General features: G+C 47.0%; 1 protein-coding gene across 1 annotated transcript in view; it reads right to left on the bottom strand.

The window, feature by feature from the left end:
* Window positions 1-2032: 2032 nt before the first annotated feature.
* The window catches only part of LOC144934166 (uncharacterized), a 66534-nt gene continuing 44376 nt past the window's right edge, over window positions 2033-24190 (bottom strand). Inside the window, exons 2-4 of the mRNA XM_078859706.1 lie at window positions 8623-8775; window positions 5143-8317; window positions 2033-3222 (exon numbers count right to left, since the gene is read on the bottom strand). Coding sequence (XP_078715832.1) covers window positions 2601-3222; window positions 5143-8317; window positions 8623-8775 — 3950 coding nt within the window. The 3' untranslated portion in view covers window positions 2033-2600. The remainder of the gene's footprint in view (window positions 3223-5142; window positions 8318-8622; window positions 8776-24190) is intronic.

The following is a 24190-nucleotide window of genomic DNA, read 5'->3' on the forward strand; positions in this document are numbered from 1 at the left end:
AAGTGTTATGTCCTAATTGCTTATGCCTCATCCCAAAACCTGTTCTCGGTGATAATAAAGTTCTACACATCAAGTCACAACCACGTGCATACTGGATTGTAAGACGCCCTCCCAACTTTTGCTTTTAAAGATGTGGAAAAAAATGTTGCATCTTAATAATCCAGAGAGTACGGTTTGTAGTGGCCAGCTGGTTAAGATTATGTTATTAGCCGTCTTTGAAAGTTGATCACTCAAAAGTAGAAATTGAGATTTTGAACATTAATTAATCGCAGGTGGGACCAATTTTCCTTTGCTGTGAATTCCTTTCGAGTACCTTGGGCTGGGGAAACGGGTGTAAGGGAGCGAGAGATATGGTGCCTGTTGTTTGCCAGCGATGCTAGGAACAAACATGCTGCGTCTCTCGTCGGGAAATCTTGGAATCCCTCCTTCAATCTGTGTTGATATAGAGAGGGGTTTTACTGGTAGGAACCCACTGATTCCACCAGCCCACAGGGGGTTATTGTGTCCGTCCGTCGTGCAGGGAGTAGCTGGTTGGGGAGGGGAGGTTGGGGAGGGGAGGTTGGGGAGGGGAGGGTGGGGAGGGGCTGGGTGGGGAGGGGCTGGGTGGAGAGGGTGGGGAGGGGCTGGGTGTGGAGGGTGGGGCTGGGTGGGGAGGGGCTGGTCACCCCGTGGTGCCCTTATAAAAGTCAACGTTTAACCTACTCACGCCGGCTTGTGCCCGCCCTCACAGTCGGGCATATTTGCGGAATACACCACGCCGCCGTTGACCCTGGCCATTGACCGAGCAACCCAAAGTTGAACGTGTGTTCAACTTATGCAGCCAGCCGTTCACGACTGCTGCGAGTAGTGGAAAGCCCCAACGTAAGATTCAACGGCGATGGAAATATCAACGAACTGTTGTCAGGTATAAGCCATTAAGTTTATTACAAAAGAGTGATGAGCAGATAAATATGGTACACATCCATTACAGCTTTACATTTAGTCTCATAAAATAAGGTCAAGCTAATACAACAACTCTGAAAGCAATGTACTGTACTAACATAAAATAATAATCCACAGACTTATCAGTTGAAACAAAATAATCGTTGCAAAAATGTAACACAAATGTCTCACGTGCTGATTTTGCTTATGGAGAAATTTAAAAAAAAAACCCACGCCAAATATAACAACGCACGTAGCCAACACATATCCTTCATTGTTATTCACCATTTACGTCGGCATTGATTTTAAGTGGGGCCGGAGGTAGTCCAATTCGCAGGTTTGTCTCCTGCGAGCCGGTTCCGATTGAACTTTTCTTCAGCGCCACATTGTTGCTCAGGACGGTGGCTCTAGCGTGTTGCGTGTTTCGCCCACGCCGCAAAGCGTTCCATTTTGTTTCAAGTTAATCCACCGTGCACAGTACACGGATCAATCCCGCCCAGTGAGTGGTCTTTTTAGACGACGGAGGTGGTTGTGAACAGGACGGCGTCTGTGCCTGGTCGCTTCGTTGCTGTTCGCTCTACGCGTTCCTTGAAACATTATTTTTCCGTTCTTCTTTTACGTATCCCGCAGCTTGCACGCAGTTATGACACAGCCTATTTCAAGTTCAAAATTACGACGGTACCGTAAGGCTACTTGACATCATTACTTATTTTGCAACATTGTATATTTGGCAGCTGTTGATTTGCCACTGCACTGGTCTTACACACATGCACAATTGGAGCTATACTTGTCCAACTATCCCTTGGCTCTTACCTCTGGAGACAGTGGCACTAGAAAGAGTACCTATATTTTAATAATCGATAGAAGCAGGTTAAAAACGGATGTGGGGTGGAGGCATCTCATCATGGACAGATGAGTTGGGGAACAATGGCAACAATATCTAACCATGATTAACAAGCGTAAATAGTATGTACAAGTAATATGCCAAACACTATTTAATGTAATGATCGTTCAGTTATGACATTAACAACGTGTGTATGCTTAGGAAATACTTTTCGCACGAACTTGGAATATATGCGCAAGCTCAGTAAATGCACAGCGCTTGGGATTTTGTTCCACACACGTCCCGTGGGGTATTGAGAATTGGAACTTTTTTTGTTTCTTTGCAAGGAACATGCAAATCCAGAATAAGAGCCAAGAGTGCAATTTTACAATAAATGTCACCGTATTTTAATTGGGCAATGGTAGCAATGAGTACATTTCCACCGAAGCGAACGCACACATTAAACTCGATTCAACGTCACGCACGTACTCATTCACACGTGCACACGCATACACACACCGCGCAGGCAAAACACAAAGCACAACTACGCTCACGCACGAGTTTCCTTGGAAAGCCACACGCATAGCAGGAGGGGTTACAAAAAATAAATATTGAGAATTAACTATACAGGTCCACATGTTGAGTACCTGCGAATGAATTTATTCTAAAATCAGGAAAAGACCCGCGTAAAAAAAAACAACCCAAAGCTCACTGTTTAAAGGAAGGCCAGTCTTGATGTCCCACGTGGACATTTGGAAACAAAACTGCCTGCATGCACCACAAAGCCATTGCCAACCGGCCCGATATTGCTGCACCAACAGGCAGCTTCGATTGCCACTGGGCTTCAGCGGTCAAATCACACGTTTATTGCAGGAGTGAGCGGAAACAGTGGCCTGTCTCGGCTCTCGCCATCAGCGTCCTTGTCGCCGAATGGGGCCTGTCCCTTGTACGCGGCCGAGTAAGTGCACCGATCCGCCCCGGACCTCGCCACCTCTGCGAATTGCACGGAGCGCGAGGCTTCGGCTGCAGCGAGGCTGGAGAAGGAATTCGAGCGGTCCGTTTCCGAGGAGGAGACCGGAAAAGGAGGGTGCCTGCCTTGCTGAGTGACCGGGGGGCCGCGTACGTTCTGCTTGATTTTCTGCGCGGCGTGCATTTCGTCCGCGCTCGTTTTGCCAGGCGTGTGCCGCGGCAGGCTCGCGCAGTCGCTGTGACTCATGTCGCCAGGCACGTTTTGCAGCGCCTGGCCGCAGCCGAACTTGGCGTTCGTGGCGACGAGGCCGCTGAAGTGACTCGTCCTCGCTGCGGGAGGAAGCGCGGAGCTGTGCTGCATGGGGTTCGTTGGTTGCAACCTCGCGGTTTTATGCTGCTGCTGCTCGGCCAGCGTAACGCCGTTCCTGCCATCTGACAGGCCCAGCTGCCCATGCCGCTTCACACCATCGGCCAGGCTTGAGGTGTTGGATGCCAAGCTCTCTCGGGTCCTGCAATGGCAAGCAGACCCATTTATTGACGAGCAACATCAGAGATTGCGATGCTCATGGTTCGTGCCCATATTCATTACACCACGTTCAAGGCGCTCACGTTTAACATTCACGTAAAAAATATTGACCAGTGAATTCATACAATTTGGAACAATAGTATACTCGTGTTTCATGTATCATGTACATGAGACGTTACAATGATTTTAGGTTATCCAAAAACTCACATTGGCTATAATTCTCACGTATTTTCAAATCCCATTTTTCTGCACTGCTAGAATAGATTAATTGTTGTTTGTATTGATAGTTTAAAAATATATATAATATGCTAAAGTGCACGCACTCTTAATAGCCGTTACATATTCGTGACCACCCCGCATGTGTATATTGTACGTGTAAAGTTTAAGCCACCAGAAATATACATATATAAGTAACGTTTAAATTAACACATATCCAGGGGAACGTTTCTTTTGTCTAAGCATGCCGATAAGATACATATTTTAACATCAACTTTTATATATATAAGGCACGTAGAAAATTATTAACCTTGTAGGAAATGGTTTGCTTTTATAAAAATGTGGTGTGGACTGGTTGTCGAGCACAGTGAAGGAAAATACGAGGTCAGGGGGGAGAACAGCTGCCCTTAGTGGAGGAGTTTAAGTACCTCAGGGTCTCTTCCGCAAGTGATGGTAAGTGGGAGCAGAAGATCGGCCGGCGGATCGGTGCGGCGTCTGCAGTGATGCGGGTGCTGTACCGTTCCGTGGTAGTGAAACGGAAACTGAGTTCTCGAACAAAGCTCTCGGTTTACATGTCGAGCTACGTTCCCACCCTCACCTATGGCCATGAGCTTTGGGTAACGACCGAAAGGATGAGATTGCGGGAACAAGCGGCTGAAATGACGTTTCTCCACAGGGTTGCCGGGCTCACTGTCCGTGATCGGGTGAGGAGCTCGGTAATCCGGGAGAGCATCAAAGTCGAGCCAATGCTCCTCCGGATTGACAGGAGCCAGTTGAGGTGATTCGGGTACCTGGTAAGGATGCCCCCCCCGATAGACTCCCCCTGGAACTCTACCGGGCAGCACGTCCCACTGGGCGAAGACCCCGGGGCCGGCCCAGGACACACTGGCGGTGACTATGTCACTCGGCTGGCCTGGGAACAAATGGCAATTCCCTAGGAAGAGCTAGAGTCTGTCGCCAAGGAAAGGGAAGTCTGGACTGCACGACTCAACATGCTGCCACCACGACCCTCACCAGGAAAAGCGGATTCAGAAACGAACGAATTAATAAATCAGCCGCCATACCCTATGTGAGCGTTTGATAGGTTAAGTTAATTTTGTATGACAAAGCACAGGCTGGTTATGACTGGGAAGCGTGCGTGTCAAAACATTTCCAGCTCCTTCGCATCCTTTGTCAATCCACTGACAAGTGGAGACCTCCACTAGTCATGAACTGCTTTATGTGTTTAGTTTGTTGTCCTTCCCCCGCACCTCCAATCAGCACGGTTGGCTATGTACAGCGTGAAAGAATTTCAACATAATACAAACGTATATGTCGGTCATGGGAGTTATTTTCCCATACTCCACCACGGTGTTCAATGCCAGTTCGTGAAGTGGGGTGGGAGAGGGAGCAGGACCGGTTCAAATATCACTCACCACTAATCTTAGCCGTGGCCAGGAATCAAACTCAGGCCGCTTGACTCATAGCCCGGTGCGTCGACTCCCGCATCACTACTCCACACCAACTGCCTCCAATACCCTTTGGGAAATGTTACCGCCTTCCCCGCCCTCTGTTCTACTGTCCTGCAGTGGCTCTTTAGGAGACCGAAGATTTTAATGGGAGCCACGTGAGAGGTCCGACTCTCTGTCTCTCTGTGTCTCTCGAGACCTAACTGGCCCCGTGGGGCAGCGGGCCTCCCCCCCCCTACCTGGGCGAGTTGAAGCCGCTGTCGCCCGTCACGCTGCTCATGTCCGTGTGGTCGAGGCGGCTGGGCGGCACGCCGCTGTCCGCCGTGCTCGTCACGCTCGGGTCCGGGCTCGCGATGGTCAGGGCGCCCTCGAACCGCTGCTGCAGCTCTGCCTCTGCGGCCTCTTCCTCCAGCGCGCTATCCACGCCACGTGCAAACTTGTGAGGGAGGCCCCGCTCCGGGTCCCGGACGCCGCCACCGCCGCCGCCGCCACCACCGCCACCGCCAGCGCCGCCGACCCCGCGCCAGGCGAAGATGCCCGAGATCTCCTCGTCGTGCGCCGCCTCTCCGCACGAGTCACCCTCCGAACCCGGACTGTAGTCGAAGATGCTCCCCTCTACTGCGCCGGTGCCGTCCTCCAGCATCGTGGTCGATTCGTCCACCGCGTGCGAGTAGGGGATGGAGCCCTGCTGATGTTGCTGGTGCTGCTGCTGTTGCTGTATCTGCTTCCAATTCCCCTTCTCGTTGTTGTCCCAGTCGGCGCTCAGGCTGCTGTCTTCAAGCGAGCGTTGTTTGGAAGTGCCTGCGCCCCCCTTGCTCCCGCTGCCGGGACGTTGCTGTGGATCAATGCTGTCAATTCCCACCTCCAGGGTTTGAGTGCTGCCCTTGCTGTTTCCATTCCACGCTTCCTCACTGGAACTCCGCTGGTTCTTCTGGTTGTAGTTATAGCGGAAGAGCCCGTACTGCATACTGTGGGCATATGCGTCAGGAGGGACGCCGTTGGCGCCATTGACGCTGTTATCCAGGGGTGGGAACTGCTCACTCGCCGGGCCGCAACTGAACGGCGGGATGCTCAGGCGGCTCAGATCCCCATCGTCCTCGTCCTCGTCGTTGATGCAGAGCGAGCTGCCCTCGCTGTCGTCCGGCACCTCCTGCGTGTAGAGCAAGTAGTCGTCATCGGTCATGCCTTCGCTCTCGCTCATCGAGCGCAGGTCCTGGGTGAGGAAGTGAGCATCTTGCTGCTTCGCCCTCTCCCTCTGCTCGGGCCTCGCCGACTTCCCGGCGCAGACGTCGCTCTTCGGCAGCGGCACCTCGAATTCGGCCTTGGCTCTGTCGAGGGCTCCACTCGAGTGCGGGTTTTGCGCCGGGAGTTTCTCCGGCTGCCTCCTCTGTTTGCCGCACTCCCTCTCGGGCTTCTCGTGCTTCAGGCGATTCGAGTTGCAGTCCGCGAACGCCCTTCCCGACGCTGCCGCCGGCGCGCACAGGACGGTCTCCCGCGACTCGTTGTAGTTGAAGTAATCCGCTGTGCTCATGCCACGTGGGTGATCACCGTAGGGGCAATCCCTGCTCTGCGGAAAGGCTGACAATGATACCGACTGAGAGTGAAAAGCCCCATTCGCAGAATCGCAGCTGCCATCCAGCGTGTGCCGGTCGGAAGTGACCCGGCAGTGCGCTCGACCCGCGCGCATCAGCTCCTGGCCGGCGGGCTGCTGCGGCTGTCCGAATTCCTGCATGTAAACCGGATCTGACAGTCGTGGGTTTTGTGTCAACGCCTGGTCCTCAGTCCTGACCCTGGCAGGCTCCAGCCTGGGGCTCAGTATGGTCGGCATTCTGGAGACGCTCTTAAAGAGGTCGCTATCCTGCTCCCTGTGCCGGCTGCGGCGATGCAGGGATGCTTGCTCGCTTGGAACCTGCGGGGAATGCGGATCCGTGCTCGAGCTCCCAGTGGATTTCGTGTGTTCCACAGCCCTCCACCTAAACTTTAACCTTTCCGGTTGGCATGCGTTCGCATTCTTAGGCCACGTGATCACATTCTGCTCACTGCCAATAACTTTGGAGGGATCGCTCCTCTCCAATTGTTCTTTCGCATCAAACGTTCTCAGGTCCCCTTGATTAACCCCCGCAAACTCTTCGTGCTGACAAGCAGCGGCAGTCTGCTTGACCTCCTCCACTGCCTGCCACGCTTCTGACGGGCCCTCATTGTTGCCGTTCCTCACGGTGGCCTTCTCTCCGGGCGCTTGCGAGTGCCGCCTTCTCGTGGCTCTCTTCCCGTTCTGCTGATTTGCCTCGTCAAGGCTGCTTCTCGACGAAGCCTTCAGCCGCCTGCGAGGCAGGTGTCCCCCCTTGCTGTACGCCCGCGAGCTCGTGTGCACCCTCTTCGAGTGGCTGCGAACCTTGACCCTCGAGCGTGACTGCGGAAGCTCGGTGCAGGTGCCCGTGCTGCGCATTGCCTGCTGCCCGTCCGTTGGCACGCGCTGCATGAGCGCCGTGTGCACCATCAGGTTCTGCACCGTCAGATCGGGGTTGATGCGCCGGATTATCTGGTGCTCCACGTCTCTCGGGAGGTTCTCTGCAGAGTCTTCGTCCCGGACCGGCCATTCCTCCGGCGGGAACTGGGCGGAGAATGTCACGAGTTCCTTTTGCAGGACCTTCTCTTTCCGCTGGGAGCTCCTCCGAAACAGTCTCAGGCTGATTTTCTTCATCAGCTTTTCTCCATCCTTTTCCTTCTCTGGTCGTCCCACAGTTACCTCTGGCAACTTCATCTTTTCTGTGCAAGGGACTGCCACCACTGCGACTGGCACACCTTTCACATCTTTGCAATCATTTTGCACTCCCTTTTCCAACTTTTTGCCCTTATCGTTACAGAAGGTGACGTGAACACTCTGGTGGGAAACTTTCGGGTCCTTTTCGAGCGCAGATCTGCCGTCAACCTTTCTACCGGACTCGGCATGATTGACAGCGGCGGAGTGCTGCTGCTTTGAGTCTTTGTTGGCATGGGCAGCGCTCTTGTCATTCTTCTTGCTCTTGCCAGAATTCGCGGACACGACGCGCAGCAGTTGGGGCGGCTTTGCATCTTTGGGATCATGAGCATGGCCGCCTTCCTGTTTGTCGCAGCGAGACCTTTCCACGACGTACCCACTTTCCAGGAAGCACTGGCACGAGCGGCAGTGAGCCCGTGATGGCTGCGCGTCTTTCTCCGGCAGGTCGTGGCACACAGTCACCTCTGGAAATGGGGTGGCTTGGTTGTCTCCCTCCGGCCTCACCCACTTGTTTTCGTCACGGATGAGCGAGGGCGTGATGTAGTAGGTCTGTGGCGTCACGATGAAGTAGCCTTCCCCCGTATGGTAGATCTTGCGCTCCTTGATCAAGCTGCTCAGCATGTTGTGTAGGATCTCCCTGCTCGGAACTGGAACGCCTGAAATGCACAAAGAAATGTCAACCGAAATGCCAGTTGCTAAGATTATACATTGGGTTTTTTTTTGCGTGTGTTTATTTTGTCGTCCTTCCCACATACCTCTGATTAGCACGGTTGGCTGCGTATGGTGTAAACGAAGTTCAACATACACACGGACTGTGTGAAAGAAGTTCAACATACAAAGATACTGGCAGAAAATTATTCGAAATAAATGTGTGCAAGCCATCGGCTGGTTTCCACAAGTACGTACACATTTGCCCTTTTCCGTGGATCTCCCGGCTGTTGAGGCATCTGGTCATCATTACCTGGAAACTTGTGGGCTAGGTGCTTGAGCAGCGAGTCTTGAGTGACCGCCTGCTGCTTGGAGTTGAGGTGGCTGATGGCGGCACACAGCACGTCGCTGAGCGGGATGAACTGCGACTGGCTGTCGGGCGACATCAGGATAGGGCCCACCTCACCTGCAGAGATCACGTAAACCAATGGCTCGACATTAGCACACATTGCAACGTGGGCTTATAAGGTGGCAGATTAGTAAGAAGGCACCTGTAGAATATTTATAAACTGACAAATGTGTGCTGATGATGAAACCACTACTCAATGAACGTCTGAGTAAAACCGCTGCTTAGCATTGCCTTATCGGCTAAAATAAAGCTTGAGTCTGAATCCTCCTGCACACGGCAACTAAGATTGGAAAACCTAGGACGGAATTTGTAGCCTACTGAATCTGAAGCCAGATGAAAAGTTACTGTCATGTAAAGTAGGGAATAGCTGGACTATATTTAGAGAGGGTGTCCTTATAGGTATCATTCAATCATAAAGAATCATAATTAGACAAGAGTTGCACTGTTGAAATGTTGGCAATATATTTTGTGTATGTACTTTTAATCTGAAAATCTTGTGTGACCTTACAATAGCACATTACAGTAGCATTCGAAACGACCACGCCTGAGATGATGGCATTCGCTTGGGACTGTCTCAAAGCATGATGCCAACACCACAGCAGAGGGATGGCCATGGTTTAGAGGGGTAAAACTCATGTAATAACATCTTCACAACACCAAATGTGAGAGCACATACTTGTATTGATCTATCGCAAACCGCTAATTAAAAAAACGAAGACAGATTTGTCGGCGACCTGGAGTGAAGGTGCCCGTTTATATGCAAAGGAGGGGTGGCGACAATTTCGCAATATTTGGGGAGGCATCGCGGAGATGGATTTGTGTTGAGATGCAGAGGACACGGATGCAGCAGGACACCGAGGGAATACTATGCATCGTAACTTTAAAGCTCCCGCCATCTGCCGTCTCAATTACTGCTCAATTTCCGAGCATCTGTGTGCACTTAGAAGACGCCGACTGGGTGTTGGACACTGTATACTTTTGTGTGCTCGCCGGTAGGCAATATGAAGGAGTTGTGCTTTACAGCATCGTGCCAAAATGGTTTCACGGCAATTTACCATATGCTGCGCTGTGCACGTGTGAACACAGCGAGGAACAAAAGGTGGCATGGAAGGGCACTTGTACCGATCAGTTTGGATTTATGATCACAGAGCATTTCCACTCATGCAATTATTATACATTTCAGAGGGGGGAAATACATGTTAGGCACGAATAAACTTTCAAATCGTGAAAGAAAATAACAAAAAAAATTGGGGTCACAGTTATTCATATGTCATAGTGAAATACACCCACATTATGAGATTGGGCTGAACGGTCACACGCAAATTTAATATTTTAAAGTGAGCAAAATAATAAGAATACGGTATAGATGATCAGTCTCTGGGAAAGAGAGGAAACTGTAGATATTTAAATTATGAGTCTACTGCACAGCACATCAATTCCGATGAGTGTGAGTCATACAACTCAATTTGAAAATATTAAGCGGAAGGTACAAGCAGCTAGGGGATATGCACGTAATGCGGCTTTCTGCAAAGGAAAATTTTAGGACACCGCATTGCAACGGCACAAAAAAGCACTCTTTGTCGAGTGAAAATTCGCTGTAAGTGGCAAGGTCTATTTTTAACTCTGCAGTAAAAATAGATTCCTTGCAATGTAAGCAATTTCACAAGGAGCTATTTTCAGCAAAAAAAAAACTTCTCGGGCAAATGCTGATCTGGTGGAAGTAGCTTCACCGCCAAGACTCCAGGCCAGTCACAGTCAAGAGCGCTCGCTCAGCTGCTTACATAAACCCAGGGAAAAACGTGCAGCAGGACAAAAAACAGTCTCCTTGGAGAATACGGGTACACGTTTTAGGGTTATTACCTGGTTTAAAAATATATCAAGAGAGCAATGGAAGACAGAGCAACATGGAAGGAAAGAATTGTGTCCTGTTATATAACAATCCACCTCACACCTTCACGAGCCGAGTTCATCGCTCCGTCTCCATGGTGGACACACTCTAACACGTGTTCCCTCCTTTAACTGCCAATCTGGTCTTCGTCTCGACCACTGGTCATCATCCCGAACAGGCGACGTATCCTGCCCAAGCGCACCAATCTGTTTATTTTCTTTTACATTTAATGTCTCTAATTTGTTCTTTAATCCATAAGGCGCCATGGTGCAGGTTTATCTCCCCCGCCTTGTATGCACGAGGTCCTGGGTTTAACCCCAACCCTGACGCCTGCTGCTGTATATTTGGAGTTTGTACGTTCTCCCCCCCCCCCCCCCCGTGGCCGCGTGGATTTTTATCTGGGCCTTCGACATTTACAAACATTGCGTTTCGATTATTTGGCGGTGACTGTAAATTCCCACATGTCATGATACAAGCCACTTCGATGAGCTGTAACGTGGGGCCAGAGTAGCTCTGAAAAATAGCTAATGGCCTAGTGGTGAATATAATAGTTTAGTGTATGTATAATAGTCCTCGTTGTGTCTCACAAACCAATTGCAAGCGTGCATCTGCCCATGTTTCTTTGCGCGATTAGATGCCTTTGATAATTGTGGATAAAACAAAAATGCCATTGTTACACTTCACCTTAGCGGGAATAACTTTTTGGCACAATCAGGTGAAACACAGATAAGGACCACGTGCACGGGCAGAACAGAGAGAAGACGAAGAAGAAGTCGTCAAGTTGGGAAGGAAAAAAACTGCACAATGGACCCACGCCCTTGCTGCGTTGTCGGCTCTCCACGGCTGTGCACACGACGACTCTGCTGACGCTTTTGTTTATCCTGCACGGCCAATAATTAATCAACCCCCCAGCGGCACAGGCCAGAGCGATGTTGCTCAGGAGATGCTGATAAACATTTACGGTGCGTATTTATAGTCGTTTTGAAAAGTCACGGCGTCCTTCCTTATGAAAGGTGTGTGTGTTTTTCACACACTGATAGACTCTTTTTTATTTCGATGTTTTTAGAATTATAGCAGCCCTTTGCAAAATAACTTATTCACGCGGTGAAATTATTTCAAACAGACCTCTTATTTAAAATCAGGTAGGACTCATTCGACTAAACAAATCTGCTTTCTCACAAAGGAGACCCTCTGCATATATAAACGGCAATCAAATACGCTAATGTCCTGTACAGGGTGGTCCAGATGTCTTGTGATCCCCCGTTCAGTTATATGACGCTTAATATTTTTTTTGTGTATGGGTGGAAGAAAAAGGAACTGTGGTCAAAAAATGTGCACGCAATTCAATGGACGCATTATTTAATATGTTCTTTATAAGCTCGATTGACCACATCCCATATTGGCGATTAAAACCCCATTAGATTACTCATTGTGGCCGCACTGAATCAATATTACGAGATAAGCCGTGCCCAATATAGCATCTTGTACAATTATACGAGGTTGTGAGGCAACAAAAAAGGTAACGGTGCAGCCCTGCAAGAGTTGCGTTTGGCGTCCTCTTCCATGCTGGCCAATTGTCTTGGGAAACATGGGAGCACCCATAATTTACCCCATCGCACGTCACCTACATATCCACTGTCCGTGGTGTACCCATTCACACTGCTGCTGGGTGTACGCTGGGAAATGAAGACACAACCAACACAAAAACGACCCCTGCAAAAGCCAGCTAGATGGGCGTCACAGTAGCGAGTTGCTAACTACTTCGCCTGGAATATAGGAGGCCGTAGGTTCGAAACCGGACCCGACCCCAACGCCTGTTGCATATTTGGAGTTTGCACATTCTCTCCCCGTGGTCGCGTGGATTTTTGTCTGGGTCCTCTGGTTTTGCCCTCCACGTTTCCAACATGTGTGTTTGATTAAGCCAGATGTTAACTCCTTCGCATGGTATACAAGAGGTCGTGGGTTCGATCCCTCTATATTTGGAGTTTTCATGTTGTCCCCGTGGTCGTGTGGACTTTTATCTGTGTCCTCTGGGTTTCCCCCTCCACATGTAGAATCAACACGCGTGTAAAGTATTTGGCTGCTATAAATATCCACGTGATAAGCCACTTCGTTGAGCAATCATTTGTGGCCAAGTCGCTTCTGAAAAAGAGCTGCATAGCTCAGTGGGCCTTACCTGGTAATATAAAAACAAATAGTTTAGTTTAAATAATAGTTTCGTTTTTAGTTCAGATGCCTCCTGAGGCCGTCCCGACACCAGTCAATGCCCCCCACTCCTGCTCGTGTGATGTCCGGTGAGCCACAGTTCAATACTGCACGGGATGGCACCCTGGAAGGCCCATTAATAATTAACAGCATGGGGTCCATCCCCCGCGCTGCGCAGCCAAGCGTCGCATTCATTCCACGGGTTCGTTCACGTCTGTTTTGTCAGTCCAGTTTGGCTCACGCAGATTAACCATTAGCACCTGTGGCAACAACCAACTCCTGGGAAAGCTGCTTTCCCACATGAGCTACGCACCAGTGCTACTCTCTGGCTAAATGAGTTGTTGCACGCCCCAATCATTGTGCCAACGTGCGGTAAATAATATCAACTCTTCCCCCCACATACACCCCCTCTTGTCAGGGACGTATTATCCAATAGGCGCAGTAGGAACTGTTTTCGAAAACTAAAGGGCCTACGAAAAACAAACTTTGACCGTGTTTGTTTTTGTTTATATGATAAACAAAAATGTAACCAAGATATTTTCTTGAATACGTATATTTATATGGCCGCTCGTTGCAATTTCTTTGCAGTGGTAGCAAGCCGTGACTCGTTGTGAGGCTTATTGCACCTAAAATAACAGTCAAACAAATATTTAAGCTTACATGAAAGTAAAGACACACGGGCGCTTGCCATGCGGTCGTCATGTCAGAACATTGAATTTGTTATCGATTAAAATTAACGCCATCCTTTTAAAGCTGCGTTGTACGAAATGATGATCATCATAGTAAAACAAATTTTATGAAATGTTCGCTTATAATAGTTTCAGGCTTACCTTGTTTCTTTTTGTAATAATTTCAAATTAAATCTGCTCATCTGCGGCACACGGCGCGTTCTCATCGAATTAGAGCACAGACTAAATAAACGTGTCAGTAAAGACATCTGTCCAGTGGCTGGACAAAGTAACGCGTGAAACAAGCGGAGTGACAGCGGCGATAGTAGCATAGGACAGCAGTTCCAACTAGAAAGTTATCACTGACGGCTTACGAAACAGAAGTGCCTAGGACCTACAATAACCTTAATTCGGCCCTCCCTCTTGTACTGGCACGGTACAAGAGGGGGTGGGTGACCAGTACCACGCCCGACCGCCTTTGTCTCCACACCACACCGAGTACTCATTTTAGGCTGAGTCGATCTAGGGGAGGCTCAGGACCAGTTAAGATTATCGTCACTGGTGTTGGCCGTAAGCGGGAATCGAACTCGGGTTTCTGGGTTCTAAGCGCAACGCGCTAACCACTACACTACCGCTCCCCACAACGTAACCCCACAAACAAGAACAAAGATCCCCCGTATAGCCTTTAATAGACTGTTGGGACAAGTGCTGTTAGAGAGCACTTATGAAGGCCGGCACAGGACACGAGGGGGTGGGTGGCCAGCACCATGCCCGACCGCCTTTGTCTCCACAGTCGCGATGTTTACACACCACACCGAGTACTCATTTTAGGCTGAGTCGATCTAGGGAAGGCTCAGGACCAGTTCAGATTATCGCCACTGGTGTTGGCCGTGAGCGGGAATCTAACTCGGGTCGCCAGATTCATAGCGCAGCGCGCTAACTGCTACACTACCGCTCTCCATAATACCCTATAGCACGTGCACTGTAAAACGGTAATTATATAAACCCTTCCATGGATTATCCCCACTCAACCTTACTTAGATAAAATCGGGCCCATTTCTGATGACAGGTATTATTATGACAGTACTGCCGAACAGTAGCACAACCTGATTTTATGACCGATTTATGAACGAAAATGCGCACTTGTGCCAATTGTGGCCACAATGATGCGATGATGGAAATGCACAATGGCTCCGATGGTGTGCAAGTAAATAAGATCTCTTTCATGGAATTAAGCCACGTTTAGAGTTTGTTTTTACTATTGTTCAAACACACCGCGAGCAAACGGTACAAACGCAGTTCATTTATCACCCGCTGATAACGCAAGCTGAGACTTGCTGCACTCTTGCTGTCTCGTCGTGCGAGGCAGGATACCAATTAGTTTCACATTACAAATCGCTAAACATTTTCAACACAGAGAGCTGCGTTTAAACACTAGAAGCTGCTGGCGTAGCCGAGTGGTTGGTGCACGTTTTCCCCAGCAGCAAGTCGACGCAGGGTCGATGTTTTGATTCCCGTGGCTGTCTGTGAGCACTGCGGGTGGTAAATCTCGGTTGCGTTTTTTTTGGGTCGTGCCGCACGTTTCTCTGCGTGCTGTGTGACGTTTCGCACCACGTGCCCGTTCTCAACATTGTTTGTCGAACCCCGGTTTCGAGCTCCGTGTACACAGCGGCGTTGCCTTCTTTACCCCGGCATGGTATGAGTCCCCTTGACATCCTGGTCACCTCGTTTACATAAACGCTGAACAATAGAGGGGGCCCATAGGTTGCCAATGTCAAGCACAAATCCCCAAGTCTAATGATTTCCCACGAAAAACTATTAAATAATAACAGTCCTGGGCTGTGCTGCTCGACTCCTCTGTGAAAATAGTTGTTGCACCTTAACGAGCGCTCACGTAAAGCTTCTAAAAGAATAACAGTCCTGGCACGGTCACGCTCGATCGCCTTGTAAAAATAGACGATGCGATTAACATTTAATACAAATTAAATGGCGCACACATTGAGTACGGTACAGCACAGTAAAGCAATACGGCACGCAGTTCGCTAAGATTCGTAACCTTGCTTGGGTACATTGCATACTGGTAGGAACCTCCTGGTTACACCAGCCCACAGGGGATTATTGTGTCCGTCCGTCGTGCATCCAAAAATGGGAGGGGTGGGGCTGGGTGGAGAGGGGAGGGTGGGGAGGGGCTGGGTGGGGAGGGGAGGGTGGGGAGGGCTGGGTGGGGAGGGTGGGGCTGGGTGGGGGGGTGGGAGGGGTGGGGCTGGGTGGGGAGGGGCTGGTCACCCCGTGGTGCCCTTATAAAACTCAACGTTTAACCTACTCATGCCGGCTTGTGCCCACCCTCACAGTCAGGCATATTTGCGGAATACACCACGCCGCCGTTGACCCTGGCCATTGACCGAGCACCCAACGTTTCTACCAGCTCCCTCCGCAGGAATGTGTTTAAGTTGCAAGACTAATCATGCGAGTGCAGTTTCAGTGGAAGCACGTTCATTTTCCTTTTCAAAAGGACTCATTTTTGGAGTACCAATGGTGCACCGCTAAAATTACAATAATTGTTTAACAAACCATACCAATTACGCACTTGTTAAAATTACAATTCCGTAATTATGATTGCTATGGGCCACGGCACAATAGGTGTTTCAAACCCAATTCAGTAAAGCCCACAAAATGGCTTAACACGTGTTTCTCCCCCCCCCCCCAATGTATTACTGTATTCATTATCCTAAAGCCACAAATTGCCTTTCAGCTAGACGGCAATAGCCGCGTGCCAAGCTTCACTGCTCCGCCCCGACTCCGATCTCATTGCCACTCTCACATCATCGTCAAGATAGCATAACAATTGTGTAAATTAAATGCAACCGTTACAGCTTGGAGAGAGAACGTGTCGTACAAACTTCGCGGTGTGCACCGTCCATTTACGTGTTCGATTGTGGTGCATTTTGGCTGGTTTGTTCCCCGTTGAAGCTTTCGTGACTGCAAGGATTCATATTCTTAGGTTTTTTCGGTAAAGTCACGTAGGTAAAAAAATTTAATTAATAAAAGTAAAATAAAAAATAAAATAAAAATCACGACGTTTCGGAGGCAACACAAGCTTCCAACGGAAGCTTGTGTTGCCTCCGAAACGTTAATTTTATTTTTTTACCTACGTGACTTTACCGAAAAAACCATAAGAATATTGTTCCCCGTTCTCAATGCTGCATGAATGGACTTGACATTGTATAAACGTATACTGCACGTGTTATAGGTGTGCAGGCTTCGTTACATATTTGCTGCGTACGTGCCACTTGACACGTCGGAGACATGCAAACGAGATGTTCCATCTCAAAGGGATTATCCAGATCAACTTTTAGATCATGCCATTTGAGAGCAACGTTTAACGCTGGCTGGATTCCCAGGCAAGCGCGCGCGCGTGCGTCCGTCGCTCGCATTCCCACAGCGCCCAGCCGGTTTTCTGAGTCACGCCTTTCCCTCCACGCCCACCATCCGCCCTGGCCGTGTATCTCGCGCAATTGCGCGGGCAGTGCTATCATAATCTCGTGCAATATTACAAGAGCAAAAAGTGGGAGGGTGGGTAACGTCCAAAGGATGCGTATGCTGCAAGCTTTAATAGAAAACTACATTTGGGTTGGTTCATTATATGGAGAAAAATGTGCAATAATTGTTCGTCTGTGAAGAGTGTTTATCCTCTAAAAACACATTTTAAAGAATAATTACACATTTTATTTCTTTTCCTCCTGCATACCGCGGCTTGGCACAACATTGTAACTCACACGTGCAATGCATACATTGAATGCACCATAAATTAAACCCAGTGTACACAGAATGTGGACTTGACACTTCTGTTTTCATTCTGCACATAGCATATTTCGCACTGCCGGACAAACATCCTGGGATCCTGGCTCTGCTTTTGTTTGGTTTTTGCAGGATAGTCCTCTTTTGAGGCAGCTGTTATTGAGAATATCTGTCTTCCCGGGGTAATACAAGTCTCGATTTTTGTCAATCGTGTAATAATACACCACAAAATGCATTTACATGCAGCTCTCCCCTCTCCAAGTGTTGTGAGATATTTTTTCATCCCATGATTTGTCTTGGTTTGTTGTGCCTCAGAGTGACAACCATACTAGGACACGGGGCACAAAGGAGTGAACGGTTCACTTACGTTAGGCACTCCCATCAAGTATTTTACATGTACATCCCTTTGTCAATCCACTGCAGGACGAGGGCCTCACCACGCCGTTGGGGTCATGGGTACTCTTTGACCCTACTTCACCATGCTCGCCAGTGCAGTTTGGTGAAGGTGGGGAGCATATATGTGAGAGCGTAGTACAATACAACAATGTATAATGCTTCACTGCACTTTTGATGGCTACAATGTAGCCCCACAGCAGCCTATGACACCTGTTTTATGCACGGTGGTCACCCAACCAAGCACTAACCCCTGCTCGAACTTGGTTAGCTTCCAAGATCTGATGTAATTGGGTACATTCCAGATGATTTTATCATAGTCAAGTACTGTACAAACCCATTCAAACTGACCTGGAACCAAGTACATTGGAAAACCAATATAAAAAAATTCATATATTATAAAGATATATATATTTTGAAAAAATTAATAACCATGGGAAATACAAAAAAAATGGGAAATACAAAAAAATGTGTGCCACGGCAGTAAGATGTTAACTCCCTTGCATGGTATACAGGAGGTCGTGGGTTCGAACGGGACCCTGACGTCTGTATATTTGGAGTTTGCAAGTTCTCTCTGTGGTCACGTGGATTTTTCTTCGGGTCCTCCGGTTTTTACCTTCACATTTAGAATCATGCGTTTAGAGTATTTGGCTTCTATAAATGTCTGCATGATAAGCCACTTCATGAAGATATCAATTATTTATGGCCAGCTCGCTTCTAAAAAGTCAGCTATAGAACTCAGTGGGCCTCACCTGGTAAAATAAATATAGTTTAAATTATCTGGCAGCTTCGACTTTCACTCACATTAAAGGCATTGCAATATATTAATTCGATTTTGTAATACTACAAATGTCTCAAGGTCATGCTCTAATGTGCCTTGAACAAGATGAGGCTTTGGTGAAATCTACATTTGGCAAGAAATACGCATATAAAGTACGCTCTCAATTTGAATTAAAGGCAAAATGCGATACAATACCTAGTGATTGATGGACTATATTTTACCAGATAGTAGCCCTGTTAGACTGTCTTATTTTCAGGAGTAAACCAGTGACAACCAACGTAGCATAAAACCAGGTTTAATTTAAATAAGCAAAAACAAACTAAAATAATCATCGATCATGATATATCCACTGTACTGCTGAAATAATGTCTCCCCAATATCTTGACCATTCGCCATGGTCCCCGCAATGATGCCACAATCCATCGAGTTCTTGCACACGAGCTGAAGTCATTGCTCCATCTCCATGTTTGCCATCCTCTCAGGCAGACCAAAAGTCAATTGCACAACAGAAATCAAACCGAATCGGTAAAGCATATTAAAGGAACTGTGACACACCGAAAGTTAACTTCTGTAATGGGGATACCCACAAGTCTTCCGCTATCAAAATCCCCATCCACTCTCCTACACTTGTGCCTCCCGTACAATATGTGATTATTTTTTGCCAAGCGACCAGTAGCAATGGTGATTGCTATACACACCCTGCGCCAGTAAATCACAGCCCAACACAATTCCACGAGCTACAGGTGGACGCGGCTTTCATCCTTTGTTTGTTGCAGCGGCCCTTGTCTTCCACATTTCTGAGGTTTTGTTTAAATAGGTGTCGGGCACCTACGCTTTGTCCACACATACAATCGTCCCAGCCAACAACTCGCAAGCAGCGTAAACATTACACTTATTAGACGGACTGAGGAAATTGCTCAAAGTTGACAACCGTAGCCTGGAATCAGAAGTGGGATTCTCTAAGTATTAAATAAATAACTAATTTTATCAAACATATCTTTCTACAGAAAAAAAACAAATGCTGCATTTAATGCATTCCATCTGCCTATGGGCCCTTCTGGACGAATGTTTTTCGGCAACATTAGTTCAAGGCGGCAAACTCTGGGCCCAGCTTTGTCTTTTTAAATCCTTTATTAAATCCTTTATATTAAGTTCACTTGCTTGCTTGCTTGCGTGCTTGCGTGCTTGCTTGCTTGCTTACGACCGTGCAAATCTTTCGGTCGTTTTTTAACCCACTTCCCGTGATCCAATCGAGCTGACATTTTCCACACAGACTCGTTGTGCGAGACAATTAATGTTCGTGAAAAAAAATTCCCAAAATTTTACACTTTTTAGGCAAACAAAAAATTATTTTACATATATTCAAATATAACTCATTCATGGCTTTGGCTGAACGTCACGGTGTAAGAGCCCAGAGCGTAACCCCTCCACAGGCTGTGGCGAAGTAGCGCAGTCGGTAGCGCCCTCGCTTCCCATGCCAAAGGTCGCGGGATCGATCCCCGCGTCCTCCACAGGCGAATATATTTTTAAATCCTTTATATTAAGTTCGCTGCCACGCATATAAAGGATTTATAGTGAAAAACTTTGTTTTTACGGGTTATACTTATTCAGCCTGAGAAGCATTGAAGCTCCTCCTCTACTTATTCTAAGCCAAAGGTCCCATCGTTGCACGAAGTCGAGTCCGTTAAACAATCGAGTCTGTTACACGCACGCTGATATTGTTATCAGCAAGAGCCCTCCCTGAGAGCTGTGGGACACATTCAGGAGGATAACCCATTTTGTAAATGATCCTATTAAGCTCTGTCGAGGAGGAACATGGGTACATAAAGGTGTTTTATACTTCCAATATATTCACTTTCTGTATGACCATGATTCTGCAGCTGTGGTTACAAGTAGCAACAGCGAATTTTGTACCGATTCTTTCAGTTGTTTAATTACCTGTTTAACAGGCCATATTGTTGCCCATGAGAACAAATACCAAGCCAATGCTGTTGGTTACAAATTCATTTAGCTTAATTTAAGCACCTGTTTATAATTACGTGCAAACCACTGGCCGCTTTAAAAGCAGAATGGGAGGTTGAGAGCTGTCAAAAGGAGGTGGCAGAGAAGCAAACTGGCAAATCAAATGGGATGTAGTGTTATGGTTGTCGGGACTGAGGTTATAAAACACAGTTCCGTATTACATATATCGACATATTGAGGTCCTTATTTATACTTTATTCTTTCATTATTTTATAAACATGTTCGAATTCCCCAAAAAATATTGGCATTTATTACTTGGGCATGTAACTAATTAACCCCGAGCAATTTGATGATTTGTCAAGCCAGCGCCACGTTTAAATTCAAGAATCAACTCATATTTTCGTAGAGCGTTTACCGTCATCTCTGTATTATATCACTCTTTTCCTTTCTGTCTCATTTGTACAATTTCGTTTAATAAATGTTCCCTTGCAAATAATTTGCACGCATTGTGAATAATTTACTCTGACACATACTATTCAATGCACGCATCCCGAGAATAAGATGAGATCGTTCACGGTCAAACTGATGCAGAATTATTACTTGCATATTAAACTGATGCACAATTATTACTTGCCTATTAAATAAGAATGACGATGAATGGAATGTTTCAGATATCGTAGCGATCCTGAACTCGAATGATCACCTCTACAGTAGTTCATGTGATTAAAAAAACTCAGGGGAAATCTCCCATCGTGTCACGTGTACAGTTTCCCAAATGTAAATCACACAGCGCAGAGCACAGGGTGATGTATTATTAGGCTTAAGACGTGACACTCATTTTCGGCAAGCATATCTGAGCATTTAAAGCGCCGAGGTGATGGTTGACCGGCTCAAGATTTTCCAGCGCTAATTAGCGTAATCAGAATTCCCACCACTCCAGCCACCCCCCCTCAAAGAGGCTAAACCTGAATAGCAAAGGGCTGACAAGACGGGGTGTAATAACTAACGTGTTCGATTCTGCCTCAGGCGTGCCGTGCACAACGACGACCAATTAACTGAACAACGTGTGCTTTCGTCCACCGAGAACCACTTAAAAATTCTCCTGCGTTTGTTTTTATACCGTCTGTCTACATCTTCAAATTCTACACTTTCAGTAGTTGCACAGTCTATGGCGAGGGACTGCAAACCCAATCGTTTTCCTCTCACAGACGAGGAGGGATGAGCTAATCCCCCCCGCCTCCCGAGGATGTGATGGTGCTTGCAAGCTGCTCAGAGTAAATCCCCCAATTTTTTTCGTTTTTAAATTTGTCGTCATTACTGCAGAACCTGGCTACGTGTCCGAGGGAGTTGCTCAACGCCAGGCCTCACAGCTGTCCTCCCGCTGACGGATTCAACTCCGCATCAAGTGTTTTTTAAAACCGCACAGATCTCCTGGTTACATAAATTGCGTGCATAACAAAACCTGATTCTTTTCAGCTTCTCAGAGAGACGTTTACATTTGTTGTAATTGACAAAGGCAAAATCAGTGAGAGCATTTGTAAGCAGAACTCTCTTCTGTGTCTTCACGTACAAATTAAATGTATATATTTTTTTGTCTGTTGGCCAATTTGTTTTCCAAAACATTTTTGTGTATCCGTATTTGTTCAAGCAAGCAACCTCTACATTCTGGATATCAATAACAGCATTAAGCTTATGTAAAAACATCCTCCTTGAGATACAAAATTGTATTGGCAAGAGCAATCCAAACTATGGGGCCCTGTTCAACACAACAAAGCAATAGGGTATACAAAATATTGTGCATTATTGTGGAGCCCTATGAGTAAAAATATTTAATATATCATAATTAGATTATGTCTCCATATATATTACAGTGCATCAACCTATTGGCTGAGATAACATTAAATAATACAGGTCTACTTTGAAATGAGAAAATGAAGCTCTTCGTTTCACCTGTGGTTGAAGTCTAATGAATCTAAAAGGTTGGAAAATGAAACCGTTATTTTTTACCATTATCAATTCACCTATGAAAAGATTTGCCAATTAGTGAGCGTCACAGAGATATGTATAACCTATTTACTGTTATGAATCATTCGTTACACAAGAGAAGGTGAAACCTCACTGACATAGTATTCAAAGAATCACATCACTGCATTAATGTTAAAGGCTAATGCATAAGTTCACTTTATATAATTGGTATGGAATACATGTTAAATTGTTGATGTTCCACGTGCATTACCCTGCTGTCTTAGTTGACCGAAGCACTTGAAACTGTGTGTGTGCAAGGATGCCACACCTAGAAACCTTGAGTGTTATGGATGAACAAAAATGTAACAGCCAGGCAAGACTTGGCAGACATTTCACTCTCGCTGCGTTTCCGTGGCCAACAGGAACCGTGCTGACAGGGTGCTCTGGCATCCAGGACTGGATTAAGTTTGATGACGGCCGAGGCCTGTTATGGTGTTGGGCGGCCCTTTATACGGCATATTCAATTGCTTACTTTTACTATTTTACCACCACTACTACTATCAGGGCCCACTGAGCTATTAGCTCTTTTTTTCAGAAGCGAGTTGGCCACAAATCATATAGCTCAACGAAGTGACTTATGCCGAATTTATAGTAGCCAACTACTCAACGCAGTGGGGGGGAACATGCAAAACTCCTAATATACAGATGTCAGCGCCAGGATCGATTCCACGACCTCCTGTATACCTTGGCAGGGAGTTAACATCTCACCACTGTGGCACCCCCATGCCTGATGCCAATCACCCCACTGGTATTTACTCTGGTCATATTATGTCTCGCTTTTAAAATGTGATATACAATTATAAATCTGAATCAAAGCTAAAAGGAACAACAATATACAAATGTTGGTCCACAACTGGTAGTAATAAACATAGTGATTAAATGGCTTTACAAACCAAATTACCTTTACGATTTATCACAGTGCTATAGCATTGCATTTCAACCATTATTTTAAAAAAGCAGTACTATTTCTGGCAGCTCCATTTCAAATCGAAGGTCCCCAGGCTGTAGCCCCAGAAGCACCTGCACATTAATCTGAGCCCTGCTCTGGTTCCAAGAGCACAGTTGCAGTTTAATCCCAGAACACACTGGCCCATGGGCTCCCTTCGCAAACAGAAGTATGCACTTAGAGCCGGGCCAACCCCAGAAGCAGTCAACATGGAACCAAGGCATGCACACATTGGTGTCACTCACGAGCTTGATGTAACTTCCCGACTGTATTTGGGATTTAAAATACATGGTGGACATTCGGATAACACACGAGTTGTTAACCCAACATATCCGAATATAACGTACGCTTACAACGTACTTGGCACGTGTAAGACTAAATTTTCTTTTAAAGATCACTAAACTTTCCAAACCACCAGTCACTGGCCACAGAGGTTTGATGAAGGGTGGAATTGAGCATAAATTCAAGGAGAACATGGGAGCGTACTCGGAGGAGCAAGGCGAGCGCTTCCACCAGGATATACTGCTCTTTGAACACCGCTACCAAGGACAGTATAACGAGAACATGATGGGAGACTACATTTGGGGGCTGATTCGTGAAAGTCATTTACAGTATAATCGTAAATCTCGAAAAACTACTCACTTCTAAATGTTTAAGTCATTTTTTATTACTTTAGTATAAATAAAAGTAAATTTTGATTCATATGTATTTTTTTTTCTGACTTTATGTGAACGAAAAGACACAAATTCGCCCATTTTCTCATTGAAAATAGGTAAAATTCAAAATATCACTGTCCTGGTCACAAA

This window comes from Lampetra fluviatilis, chromosome 9 (genome assembly GCF_964198595.1).
Source record: "Lampetra fluviatilis chromosome 9, kcLamFluv1.1, whole genome shotgun sequence".
NCBI lineage: Eukaryota > Metazoa > Chordata > Hyperoartia > Petromyzontiformes > Petromyzontidae > Lampetra > Lampetra fluviatilis.